The sequence below is a fragment of the Helicoverpa armigera genome, chromosome 25, assembly GCF_030705265.1.
Source record: "Helicoverpa armigera isolate CAAS_96S chromosome 25, ASM3070526v1, whole genome shotgun sequence".
Taxonomy (NCBI): domain Eukaryota; kingdom Metazoa; phylum Arthropoda; class Insecta; order Lepidoptera; family Noctuidae; genus Helicoverpa; species Helicoverpa armigera.
The window spans coordinates 7,016,548-7,031,318 of record NC_087144.1 but is presented as its reverse complement, the minus strand read 5'-3'; the positions used below and the strand labels follow the sequence as shown (position 1 = coordinate 7,031,318).

Sequence of the window (14,771 nt, the reverse complement as noted above, 5' to 3'; positions counted from 1 at the left end):
CCTTTAAAAGGAGGTGAAACTAGTAAACTTGGTGCTAAAAACAACAAATATGGTAGGTAATTTCCTTTCTTAAGAAATCTTTTAAATCTATTTTGGTGAGTAACGAGAGAACAGCCCACTGTTAACCATTTAATGGGTGTCTTTCCTGACTCTACGAAAATAATTAAATCATGCGTATGTCAAATCAAGCACAAAACCAAAAAATCATAAGGGAAAAAGGGCTGGTATTGTTGTTTATTAAAATTAGTCTTCAAACTTTTATCACTCAGACCAATTTTAGCTTCCAATCTTATTAGGTAAACTTAATCTAATTCAAAAGTTATCTTTAAATACATATAGAAGTTTTCAAAAATAATAAAAAATCAATAATTTTGATATTCGTAAATAAAGTCGTAGTACGAAACCATGCCACATCTAGTTCAATACATCTGTCCACTTTTCACGTTAGTCCAGGGGTCCCTGAAATCTGTCAAACCATTGTGTACGACTGACAGGACTCAAAACACTGTCACACAGTTGTTTCAACGCTAATTGGGGAATATGGCCGACGAGTGTCCAGCTATGTCACTTGCATGCTGTAACTATGTAGCTGGATTAAACTGTTGTGTGTTTTCAAAATTCTGTAGCCAAAGGGTAGAGGGGTAAAGTTTTAGTCACAGTGGGACTAGACCTTTTTTTTAACGACGTCAAAAATCATCAAATGACCCCTCCCGCTGTGGGTTAGCAGCGGTGAGGGAGTGTCAGACTTACTGACTAAAAACCGTCGTGTTCCGTCGTAGGCCTTTTAAGGGGTCTACACACCAAAGCCGCTGATGCTGGCGGCACAGCCCGGCGGCCCAACCCGCCGGGCTGCCGGGCTTTGGTGTGTAGACCCCTTTATATACCAGGGCCGCGGTATCTCTTTCGAACAACCCGCAGCCAGTGTGACTAGACCTGTGACTAAAACTTTGCTGTACATTTTTCTGTTCATCTGATTGTCACCAGGCTGTTTCTCATGAAGCATTATTACTACTTCCTCTACATTCACATTCATGACCATGATCTCCATGATCTTCATTCCTCTACGTAACTATTATAGTAACCTGTGCCTGACCACATCATGACAGCCGCTTTCCATATCTTTCATTAGGTAATTAACTTATTCCACAATAGGATTTTGTAAGAACACACTCATGAAAAACATGATTGTGTTCACAATAAAATATAAGAGAAAGCATTTATTTAAAGTTTTTTACGTCCTTCAACTTAGAGCTAAATTGTGAGGCGTTGACAGTGATCTAAGTTTTCACTTTACTCCATAAAACCTGTCTATCTAACCCAAGAATTTGACATAAAATCCATTATGGACTCTACTATAAATCATCAGCAAACAAGACAAGTATGAAGTCTCAACGCGTAACTTCGGTCAACTCTGAAACTTCAGTCAATCTTAAGACAGCATGTTCCAATACTTTATCTTCTATCTTTGATCAGAAGACTTGATTGATTCCTTTTGTTCTGATCTGATTGCGGAGGTTGGCAGCTTGTCAAACTTGATATAGTAATAAGTGTAATTAATTTAGTCTTAATTGTTATCGGTCGTGGTAGTATATTAGATTGAGTAAAAAAACTGTTCATATGTGCACTTAATTCTAGCAAGATTGTACGTAGGTACTATCAAAATTGTTTTTTGCAGGTACAGAACAATATCCTTACCCTTAAATAACTTAAACATAAATAACGAACAAAAAAATGCAAATATGTACTAACTTTCAATAGCTACTCGTAATGTAACTTGTAAGATGGCGGACTGAGGAGTTCAAGAAGATGATGATGAAGAAGAACTTTGCAATGTTCCGTTATCATTTAAACAAAACAAATGACGAACTACATACTACAGTCCAGTCTATACAATACAAGATACTCGTAATGACGTCACAGTGCATTTAATATTAGAGAACGCGGCTGATCAGCAGTTTGTAGTAGCATAGTAAGCGATGCAGCGCTGTGAGCTCACAATATGGCCGTACGATGTAATAACCACATAACAGGTGGATTTCTAGAAGGTTTATTTACTTTTTCTCGTGGTTTTTTATGTAATATTGACACTTAGTTCAGGCTTCCAGATGAAAAGCTTACTGAAAATACTTAATTTGAATTTAAATAGCCTAGGGACAGTAACAGAGATGAAGTCGCAGACCAAAACTATACTAATACGAAATATTATAAAGCTGCAGTTTGTTTGGGAACCACCAACTCTCAGGAATCTGTTTTCTCAGGAACCGCGGGTCCGATTTGGAAAATTCTTCCAATATTAGGTATCCCTTTTAGCGATGAAGGGTGTATGCTACTTTTTATTCGAATACGCGAAGTACGGATGAAACTGCTAACAGAAGCTAGACTAGTATTACTGTATCTTCTTTATTATCTATGTAGATGTAACCGATGGTTGGCAAAACATCAAAGCGTGCCCAGTCGGACTCGCTCGTCAGGTGTTGCGATATGCTCTCGCCTTCACCCCTCATTGCCTTGCATCATCATATAGTACCAAGAGACTAGCCTCTTCCTAATTATATAGAAGTCAGGACACCATCACTAACATTGTCGTACTGTTCTTAAGAAACGAAGCAATGTATTGCATCTGGAGCAATTGTCGGTTTCGCTCATAAATCCAATCCGGTAAAAAGTCCTGCGCCTGATCTCTTTCCGGTCATGTCAAATTGCCGTCCCCTCGGGCTATGAGAGTGAAGGAATAGTGAGTGCACTTGTGTACAATCTATACAAGAATTAAAATTCATGTATATTATCATATGCCCTGAGCAGCTGGCTGATCTCCTTAAAGAGAATAGACGCCGTGGCTAACAGTCGGATGGGACTCCATTATTATTATAGTAACCAGGTATAATTCAAGGAATGAAAGAACCATATGACGAAAGAAAAGCTCAAATTAAACAATAGTAAATCGTCACAGCAGTAGTAAATAGAAATAGATCTGGCAACGAAAGAGTGCAGTAGGCGCGCATGGCGTTGATAAAATTAACAGGGCTAAAAATAAACTACGCATTTGAACTCGCTGGTAGATTAAATACTGTGAAAAGATGCACCAATCATTGAGGATTTTTATAACCTCACTCTGATAGTCCGATTGGGAGACAATCCGACATGTCCAAGAAGTGATCAGGAGTATGACCGCTATTCGAGGCGTGGTTTTAAAAATTGACCTAAAATATGTGTACATTCCTATCTTACCTATACATTAGTAGCTAGTGGTTTTTCAAAGAGCGGTAGAGATAAAATTTAGCTCATATGTAATTCTGATGTAGGTAAAAGTTAAGTATATTACTACCAAGTTTTATCAAAAAGTGGTTTGAGCGTGAAGAGAAACAAAGCATTTATTTTACTTATAAACTTTTGCCTTTCAAATTTTTCTGTGATGGTAACCTATCCAAAAATTTCTTAGTCGGCAATGCCTTCTATTGGACATTAAAACCAATCAGGTTGTCTGGAACTAGCACTAATTAGCTAAGTCTGCAGAATCCGATTAGAGAATCTTGTAGAGATTGCTAGACACAGACACACAGACTTTTTGTCTGGATTCAATTATGTCTGGCTAGCGATCTGTCAACGTCAGCTCCCACCAGTCTTGTGTTAATTGTAAAGCTTTCTAACTTCTAGTTTTCAACTTACTGGTTAAACTTATGTGTAGAGCACTTTCTTCACGCATCCCAAAAAATAAATAAAACTTAATTTGTAAAGTCAAAAAAGAACTATGTTCAATCTCATCGGAATTGGTAGGTGGAAGTTGAGAGGTAGGAATCCTAAGTTAAAAGAAACCTAAAATAAAGCCAAAAAAACAACAGCAAAGAGATTTCAAAAATATAATTTTTTAAGAATATTGAATATAATGTCCTAATCTGCCGGCTGATCTCCGAAACCGATTGAAATTGAAAAATTGGTCTGACTATTTCTGTATTTCAACTATTTTGACTGTAACTTGATCTACATAATAATTATTTATTTTGTTGAAGATTTCAATAACCTTTACTTCTTAATAATTTGTATATTATCCGTTCAGGTACACCATATCTACGGGAGATCGCGACAGGTTACAAAGCGTGTGTTTTCATCTCTAACTACACTAACCGATTGCAGTGAATTGGTGCTAACTAACTGAACAATAGTTCTACTGTGTTGAACTACGTCAGAAAGATCTAACAACCAATTATTTTGACTTTGTATGACTAGTCAAATTAAATACTTTTAATGAATTTTAAGAAACGCAATTTATATAAAAATGCAAGCTATGACGTCACAGATTATTTACATCAAGCTGAATACTTATTTTGCTTGAAGTTGTTATGACTTAAAAAGAGTACAATTATTCCATTATTTTAAGTTGCTTTACCAAATTAATAAAGTCTTTACTTTTTTTTTCTTTTTTTGACTTAATCAACTAACTAATTATGAGGTCAAAGCTTCTTCCATGTCGTTGTGCTGTACAAAATTCGAATACGAGTCATATGTTTGACGAAAGATATACATTTACCAGCGTCAAATGGCTTACTTCAGAGGTGCTTAGATATTTATTTTTTTCAATTCAAAACATAGGTAATTACAAAAAAGTTAAATTTTTTAATAACTTTGGCATAGTGTTTTTTTGCGTGTGCACCAATTTCTTATTGTTTGAGTTTGAATTTTCTAAACCATAGTGTGGTTTTCTCCCCACATGCGTGCCTGCGCGTCATTCATTCATTCTTTGCATGTGAGTTTCCATCAAAGTGCATTTAATTGCAATCCGCACGCAGATGCATCGTCCCCTTGCATCGTTCTCCCTTGGAGTGCAATTTATATACCTACGTACGTATAGTTAGCAGTAAAACTTTCTTTCCTTCCTTTTCCTTAGATATTTTTAAGAGTTGAATCAATAAATAAATCCGTATGACATTTGGACGGGGTAGTTGGTGTGTTTCAATAGTAACAAGATGGATGTGCAGGTCTCTAAATACTCAAACGATTCTTGCTTAACTGTAATTCCAATTAAAAGTATCTATGTCGCAGTAAACATAAGTGTGACAGAGAGACATAAAATGATATTTGAACCGTCTTTAAAAGTCAGTAGAATTTCAGTATTTTGCTGTCCTTTGGCCCTATATCCCATGAAGAGAATAGGTGAACTGAAAAAATAATGCAGACACCAATTAGTAAACCGAAATCACTTGAATTATCAAGGAAGGAAACGCCAAAAAGTGTAACAGCAAAGAAAATAAATAGCAAACACAAATATTTCATACATTTCTTAACACTCGCGTAATTTTTCTCGGAAAACAAAACATTTTATCATGGTTAAAAATTTCGTAGTAAACAGCTTGTGAGAAGCGTGCCAACATGCCGAATATCAACCTTGGACTGACAGCTCGGCCGTTCCCTATATTCAAACTATCTGTTGATTTCCTTACTAGAGATAGAAATTTGAAATTAGCCCCCTGCAATTAGTTTAAAATTATTATCTTTAGTGCGCAAAATAATAGATATACTTATAGACTATTGGGAGTTTCCATAAGTATACTGCTAGATTTCATTAAAAAATAAAATTATAAAGTCCACCGGTTCCCTATCTGGCCAGTTACTTATTTTTTTCAACTAAGTTGGGGTCGGCTTCCAATCTAACCGTATTCAACTGATTACCAGTGTTTAACAATCAGTTAAGTTTCCTTAGAACCTGAAAACTGAATCTTGAAACCTAGAGATCATTTCTGAAAAATATCAAACAAAAATTTTATTGATCTACAGTTACTACAAGATTCAGCATAACCCAAAAGAAAATTCACTTCTCCGTTCATACGATTGCACACAAAATTCTTTTCTGAAAAAAAAAACAAATGACTCTATCTATGACGTTACACCATTACGCCACAGCTGACGTGAAAACCCTCTATTTTAACGACCGTTCCCAATATAACATCTATCTGTGATTTTGTTTACCAGAGACCGGAGTTTGACGTTACTTTGTATGGGTCCACTGTCAAAATTCTATTATCTATTATAGTAAGAAGAAAGAAGAAAATCAACAGATACAATTTATCTATTAACGTTAAACTACGTTACAACTGACGAAAATTATTTTCAACCACCAACATTTAGCATCTTGCCGTCAGTTTTAAATAAATACGCACGCCGTAACATTGTAAAAACGTAAAAACGAACGATTGAAATGGCCAAATCAATTCACGCAACGCAAGTTCTGAAAGCCCGCGTAAAACTAGGTCGCCATCGCGTCATACTGACGTCATGGCGTGACGTCGTTGCCCCTCCCCTTGCCACGCCTCGTACGGACTTGCGTAGCTGGGTTGTTTGTGTGCGTGCGTTTGTGTTTGTGTGAGTGGAACGTTGAAGGATTTTGAGGTTTTGAATTCTGGATTTTTCGTATTGGTTTTTTAGTTTTGAATTTTGAAGTTGAATGTGTTGTGTTGAGTTTTTAGTTTTTTGAAGCTTGTTTTAAGTTGATATACAGCTGTTTTTGATTTGCGTGGATGCTAAAATTAAGGGTTTTAAAATTACGATACACAAAATAAATAACTAATTGTTCATTGTATTATTTTTCTATCTACATTATGTTTTTTATAAGTTTGAGATTTTGATAAAAAAGGGGTATTGTTTATAAAATTTTCATTTTTTTTTCAACTAGGTATCCTAGATATAGGATTCTATTTTGATTGCTACTATTTTATTTTAAATACTGCTAACTGTCAAAAGTTTCTTCTCTTATAAAAAAGTTCGTAAGTAACAACTACAAGCAGTTATTATAAAACACCCCTTTATATACTTATTGGTGACTAATTGGAACAAGGGGATGTTCGACACCGACATTGTGACGTCATCGTGTATGTCAATATTGTCTCCTCGAAACGCCCTGTAAGTTTTATGTAAGTTGTAGTTACAAAGAGTCTTCATTTGCCTAGCCTTTTACTGTTTTGGGGTCGGCTTCCAGTTTAATCGGATGCTGAGTACTAGTGTTTTACATAGAGTGACTGCCTGTCTGACCTTCTCAACCCAGTTACCTGGTCAAACCTTCCTTTGGTAAGACTGTTTATTTAATTTAGAAATGAAACAATAGACAGCTGGCATTTGCACTATGTAATATGTTCTTATATGTAGACTATATTCATTTGTCTCCAAAAATTGCTCTACATAACTTGTGACGGTACAAAAATGAACCTAACTTGAAAAGTTCAAAGATCATTAGTTGCCGCCTTACGACAGAAAACACCACAGCTTCTTATATTTATTTGTTATACATAACCAAAATCTGTTAAGTGAATTATCAAAAACACAGAATAAATATCCGGAGAGCACACAAGGTGTAATTCGATATGGGGGTGCTAGCCCCCCCAGGGGGTGGAAAACAACCCCAACGCAAACTGGGGGCGTAGAGTTTACATAGCTAATATTTTATTAAGGGGCGCAGGCACTTCAAAATATGTGTTCAAAATCAGGATCTTTTTTTTGGGTAATTTTAATTTGACAATAATTCGGCTCCTTGTCTTTTGTTTTTCTAAATTAATTATTAATAATAATGATGGACGGATTATAGTAAACAAGAATAAAATTATGCTTAAAGGTTTTATTGTATTTTTTTTTTTTGTAAACAGAAATCTAGTTCAGATCCAGCTAAGTGGACTAATATAAATAAATGAATACACTGCAATCGATACTCTATTTTTATTAGAAAAAAACGCAACTACAGAGGTATTAGTGTTCGTTACAAAAACCCTTAACACTCTTCCTAATTTTATATCCATTTAAAACACTGTTAAAAACTCAACCTTTTCATATCTTTTATAAACAGCAAAAACCTTAAAACCAGAGATTACATTTCAATCGTCACATACTCTTTTCATCAAAACCTTCTCTGAAAACCTTTTTTTTATGTGGCAACCCTTTAGGCTCAATGGCTTAGAGTAAGCTACCCCTTTTCCAAGGTAAGGGATGATTGGGAGCTTAGTAATGAAATTTACAGTCTGGGGTATACCTGATAACATAGGGGTATAACGTTATATTGTAAATATGTTGATTGCGATATGTTTGGAACTGAATTTATATTTTGGAAACAATGATTTCTTCGTCAATTTTATAATTACAGCACTATTAAAATCTATTTACCATTACTATACCAACAATTGAAAAGTTGTGAAATATAAAGACACCGTAGACTAAATGAGGTTTTACATAGGTAGTACTAACTTCTGCGCGGTTTCGCCTGCGTCCCTGTGGAACTACTTTGCACACATGGATACAAAGTAGCCTAAGTGTGATTCTGATATATGTATTGACTACTGCCAAGAATCGTACATGCAAACTCGCGTATATACGCGTAATATTAGTAAGAAATTGAGTCTTTTTTTAGGTCTGGTAAACAAAACTAACAGGCATGCGCTTATGACTCCAAACGGGTCCAAAAAAATTAAATATAAAAAAATAACTAAATATCTTAAAATCACAGTTTCAACCAACATTCAACGCGGGGGTAGATATCTAATATCATGTTTACAAACATTCAGACAAGATAAATCTTCTAACAAATGTCAGAACGTAACAATACACCGCTACGCCCCTGGGTTTTCTTGCGTCAGCTACAAATGTGATGTATTTCTTGTCCAATTAAACAATGAAAATACTAGGTTTTACCAGTAGGTACAGAAATTCTATATCAATGATTCTTCTGCGATTTTCATATGTATTTATTTTATACGTTTTAACTGATTTCATCCTTAAAAGTTAAAAGTTACAAAAGCAAAGGTAAGTTTGTCTGTTTGGCAAACTTTCACGTCATATCTTCTGAATATATGCACAGATAAAGAACAAAACCACGAAGGCTGATAGGGTCTACATTTCATAAAAAGTGCTACGAAATTCGAACTTTACTACGGTGCTACGAAAGGGTTCAAATTTCGTAGCTCGTAGCAGTCGTAGCTTGGTCTGGTTATAAATATTTTGTGTACATTAAATGTACGGTACTTCTAAAACATCTACTAAAATACTTTATTCCACGGTTGTCGTATATGTACTCTGAAATGTGTGTATGTATACTACGTTATTGCTACTACAGTTTCGTGGCCAAGTGTGTTGTACTTGTAACTAAATTACAATTTGCATATGTTTTTCTTACTGTGTAAATTAATTCAACTAACAAGACATTTAAGTAACGAATAGCATTTTTTATTGCATGATTAATTCAAATAAAAATCTCCAGATTTTACATTCATGCTTAAAACTTCATAAACAACTCAACCTCACGCGATTTACAACCACACCACAAACCACACAAAAAAAAAACTCTGCACACCAACTACAAAAAACTCTGCAAACCAACTACAAAAAACTCTGCATTCCAACTACATTCCCGCTTCACATTCCATTTCACGCCAACTCAGCATTCTCATCAGGTCAAACTGCTGCTCGCGCAGGTCTCCGTCGTACCGGGTCACGAAGCCGTCCATCGACGCTAGTGCCGATCCCGCGGCGTTGCCTGCACACCATCTGCTGGAGCCCTCGTCGTCCGTCAAGGAGAATAGGCCGCAGCTGAAAGGACCTAGGCCTATTGGGTCTAGTGTTTCGGGTATGTATATCGTACTCTAGCTTTTGTTTTTCATATGGGTTGTGTTTTTTACTTTCAAAATATTAAGCAATTTGAACCATAGGAGGTGTTTCGTATTGTGATCAATTTCCAAAGTTTTCCCTTATGTACTCCCCCTATGTACTCCCCTTATGTAGTCCCCTTATGTACTCCTATATTATACTCCCTTATCTTCTCTAATCTATAAACTACCTTATGTACTCCTCTTATGTCATCATCATCCTCCGAGCCTTTTCCCAATCATGTTGGGGTCGGCTTCCAGTCTAACCGGATTCAGCTGAGTACCAGTGCTTTACAAGAAGCGACTGCCTATCTGACCTCTGATATCTGATATGTACTCCTCTTATGTACTTCCTTATATACTCCAATTATTTACTCCCGTTCTGTGCTCCCCTTATATACTTTAATTATGTACTCCCGTTATGTGCTCCCCTTATGTAATTCCTTATTTACTCCAATTATGTACTCCCGTTATGTACTTCCTTATGTTCTTCCCTTATGTTTATCGGTTGATTTTCAAGGGAGAATTTCAGTTGTTTGTAATGATTGACTCATAAATAGTGTTCCAATTTTTTCTTCGTGTTAATTGACATATGTTATCCAGCATATGAACGTGATTAGGTACCTACGAAACACCCGATACAAATAACCACATGGCAACTGACTAATATTGTCACAAAATAGAACAACATTCACCACAACTTTGGAACACCAAAAATAAACAAATATCGTACATACACAGTAAAATAATAAAACTAGCAACAATTTTAATATTACTAATAGCAACTCGGACAATGAAGAACCGCCATTACCCTAATGAATGTTTATAAAATATGGATATAAGTACCTGTCACTGAGTAAGGAAAAATGAACAGAGATGCTATAATGCAGGTAGGTCAGCCGCCTTCGTCTAGGTCAAGTACCTACGATAGCCATGACCGAAATTATTAGTTACGAGTATACCAACTAGGACTTCTTTCCGACATCTGTCAAAAAATTTTTGTATTGTAAAATTTTGGGTCCAAAGAAGGCGTATAAGGGCGAAGACAGTAACGTTCCTCGTCCCACGCTCACCCGCATTTTGGCGCGCTACTTTCTTAGGAGATTTTCCGGTATCAAATCAAATCATTTATTTCATTTAGGCCTTTACAAGCACTTATGAACCTCAAAAATTATAAATAAGGTTGATTTTAGTTGCCCATTCCAAAAGTAGTTTCCTATGGAGAAGAACGGGCAAGAAACTCCATTATGGCACCTCCGCTAATCATTTTGTTCTCCATGGTACCTCTTTATTCGTACGTGACTGACCCTTGTGGGTATCTTTGTAGTTTATTTAGGAAATGCATATGTGGTATTAAAAAGTTCTTTTGGGTTTTTCTTTATTTTGGGGGAACGCTGCTCGTTAAGTTATTGGGTTTTGATGGTAGATACGTTTCATTTCCATTTCAGTTATTACATATTATTTTAACGAGTTTGTGAATGTTATAGATATAAGATGTGCTTACCGTTTAGTTAGTTTAAAAAAGTGTAAAAATTGAGATGATACTTTGTTATAAATGTAAAACATGTCATGTCAGTTGACGAAGCCTAGATTTCAATGTACAAAGTTTTTTCTTCAGTTCAAATCAGTTTTCCCTTTTTTGCAACAGGCAGTTAACACAGCTACCTTCGAATTAAAATGTATTTATTCGTTTAAAACATGTTTTCCAAAGGTGATACATTTGGTAAAAATCATACATGTTTTACTTTACAAGTATTCCTTATACATATACTATATTATACAATACATACTATAAAAATATTATAATTTATCAATTTTAAAATATAACTAATCTTGTTATTCCTCTATCCCCAGACTCGATATCCCTCTCATCACCGGTAGCATGCACGTCCCCGCGGGAAGACCCGCTGGGGCCTCCAATGCCCAGCAACGTGGCGGCCTTGCCCGAGGAGCACCGGTGCTGCCTGCTGGGCAAAGTGCCCGGGCTACGGGTCAGGAGGCGCCGGGCTATGCTCATATACGTCTGCGCTGCGGATTCACAAGGTGGGTTGAGTACCTATTTAGCCCCCCAGTGCCCAGCAACTAGTGAATGAGGTTGGAAGGAAGGGAAATAGGTAGATAGGTTTTTGTTTATGCCTATTTGAAATTGATCTTTTACTCATATACGTAGAAATTGCACACTTACTGTTTTGGAAATTTATAGATTTCCTAGAACGGATATTTTTTTTTAATTGAAAAATATTAAAAACAAACCTTAATGTCATTTACATATGTAACGTACTGAACGACATCTTCGAATAGATCTTAATAATTATCTAGTTACCAATTTTAAACGAATTCAAACACAAATTCTCAATCTATATAGAATCACATCTCATACAACATCGAACACTTTACTCGATTTTAATGTAACCTAACCTAACTTTTATCGCGTGTCGTTTCCGCAGACTGCTGCGCAGAAAAAGGCGCGTTACAATGCGGTGCGGCAGCTCGTCTCCGCGTGCGCGCGCGGAGACGCGGCTGGCGCGTGCACGTGGCAGATCTACACTGGCGCTCCCCGCTAGAGCAGCAGAGGGACCATCGCTTCCCCGTGCTCTGTATTGCTGAGCTGGCTCGTATGTATCTTTGTCAAAGTCATTTTTTTTAGGGAACTATATTTTTTGTCACCAAAATTTATATTTGTCATCAAGTTGTATCACCTAATAAATAGATCTATCGCCACGAAATATTTTCGTTCTCAGAAAACAAAGAGTGTTCCCAGGTATAAATTACCAAATTATTGTTAATATAATGTGTAAAATATGAGATGGATTACCAATAAAATTGTAGTGCATTACATGAATATAAACTTCGTTCTTATAATAATAGTTTTATTACTTAAATAATAGCTTGGTGCTCAAAATGGTAGATCTGTCACCAAATAAATCGATTAATCGATCCCTGACTGCGACTCCTTTTTATTTGTTATTTTGTCACCAATACAGTAGTTACATTTTATTTCGTTCAGTTATTAAAATAATGTATTCGTTACCAATTTAATACATCAGTTTATGATTTTAATGAAAATGTGTTCAAAGGGAAGAGGAAGGGAAGGGAGACAAATTGACGCGCTTTCGGGCCTCAACTAATGGGTTGTAGGTACGATCATACGATGCGCGATGTGAAAAATTATATGTGCAAGCATATTATCGGATTAGCCATACGCTTAACCTTTTGAACGCCAATGTCGGCTATAACCGACATGAGCAAGCGTGCCCTGTGCGCCAACGACGGCTATACTCGACAAAAAACAGGTCGCAGAAAAATACAAAATAAACCTATTAAATCATTACTTTTATGTATTTTTAGTAGATATTTAATTAAGATTTTCGGGCTTGGCGTACAGGGCATAGGAATACCGATATGGCGTGGCGGTGAAAAGGTTAAAGCTGGCCAACCCCCCACCAGAGGCAAAAAATTTACTTATCGGCCAGAAAAGAAAAAGGGGGCGCCCTTCAAAATCCTTCAAAACCAGCGCTGATTATTCAGTGATTGTTATTTTTAACAATAAATATTGATTATTTTGACTTTATTTAAATGTTTTATTTACTATTCAGCTAGAAATTTAATTTGAATATATTTATACTACCTATGGAAATTAAGACTCTTGGGGGAGGCACATGGCCAGTTAAGTAGTAGACTCTTTTGGTTGAAAGGATGATGACGACCACCCTACATTTTTAGACCTTTATGAAATTTTCTAGTGATATAATATATGATTTATTGGTGATCTCTTTAAATTAGTTTGCTTAAATACTATTAGGACAAACCTATTATAATACATACAAAACCATTTATTTGGTACTTGACCCCATATCTCCATGATTTTCGGTAATTTATTGTGGAATTGATTTTATATTGTTTGGTGACTACATTTGGTGACAAATCTACTATTTTGAGGACAAACCCTATTATTTAAGAAACACAAAATGAATTAAATTGGTGACAGCTTAAATCATACCCTTTTTTTTATTTCTATTAGGCCTAATAAAGTTGAACAGTTCCAAAGATTGGAAAGACCGGCGATATTTTTTCGGATACGTTGGTGTCCTTTTTTAGATGGTTGATTATGAAATGAACGTGGGGGACAGCGAGGTTTAAGCTACAAGAAAAAATATAACCATCATGCCTAATTTAAATACGTCTTACTTAGACTTCTTCTAAGTTATTTGGGAGCTAAACTAAATAATGAGGACGTAATTGAAAAGAATTTCTAAAAATAGATTTATTTTTACACAAAAAACGCAACTTCAACTTATAAAATAGGGTCGCACAAAATACATATTTAAATAAATAAACATACAGAAAAAACATGTGTCCATAAATTTTTCTCCTATCTCAAAGACTGGCTTATTACTACCCAATTTTAAGCAACTTCCCAATTTTATTTTCTCTACTCCAACCATGCCATCTTCCAGGTCAATCAGAGCTAGGGGCAGTGGTCCCGGTGCTGTTCCTGAACTCAGGACTGGGAACACCCCTGCTGCCTCACACGTTGGAGTGCGCAGACTTCAAGGCGGCGCTGGAGACTGCTGAGGATGAGAGCGATAAGGCACTGCTAAATAAATGGTAGGTTGAGAAAGGATGGATTTGGGAGTTCTTGAGGTCTCTTAAAAGAATAGTAGAGGAGGAAACTAACGTAATGATGAACAGCATGTTTTTTGCCAATAGATGTGTCTATTTTTTCATTTTTGAAGACCCTAAGGTGCCTATTGGATGCGAGCTGCAGACTGCAAGAAATCCGCCCCAGCAGGGCACTAAATCGCAGCAGCTCGCTTCCAAATAGCACCTCTAAACAAATAACGAACAAGTCATGGCTTACAAATTGATTTTCGCTCCTCAGGTACACTCTAGACGCGAGCACGACGCCGCCCTGCTACCGGCTGGTCCGGGGGGCGCCGGCGCGCTGGCGCCGCGAGATGGCCAAGACCCTCAACGTGCTGGTCCGCACCCTGCCGCAAGAGGCCTGCGACGCTTACCTCACTACTGTGGTCGAACAGGTCAGAGCACCCTGCTCTTTGCTCTAGTCTATACATCATCAGGTACTCTCTAGTGCGAGATGGCCAAGACCCTCAACGTGCTGGTCCGCACCCTGCCGCAGGAAGCCTGCGACGCGTA

General features: G+C 36.6%; 1 protein-coding gene across 1 annotated transcript in view; it reads left to right on the top strand.

Moving 5' to 3' along the window:
• Positions 1–14,771, top strand: part of LOC110382914 (uncharacterized) — a 31,385-nt gene that overhangs the window by 12,830 nt on the left and 3,784 nt on the right. Inside the window, exons 2-7 of the mRNA XM_064041669.1 lie at positions 4,055–4,084; positions 9,423–9,595; positions 11,469–11,657; positions 12,062–12,229; positions 14,072–14,222; positions 14,497–14,653. Coding sequence (XP_063897739.1) covers positions 4,055–4,084; positions 9,423–9,595; positions 11,469–11,657; positions 12,062–12,229; positions 14,072–14,222; positions 14,497–14,653 — 868 coding nt within the window. The remainder of the gene's footprint in view (positions 1–4,054; positions 4,085–9,422; positions 9,596–11,468; positions 11,658–12,061; positions 12,230–14,071; positions 14,223–14,496; positions 14,654–14,771) is intronic.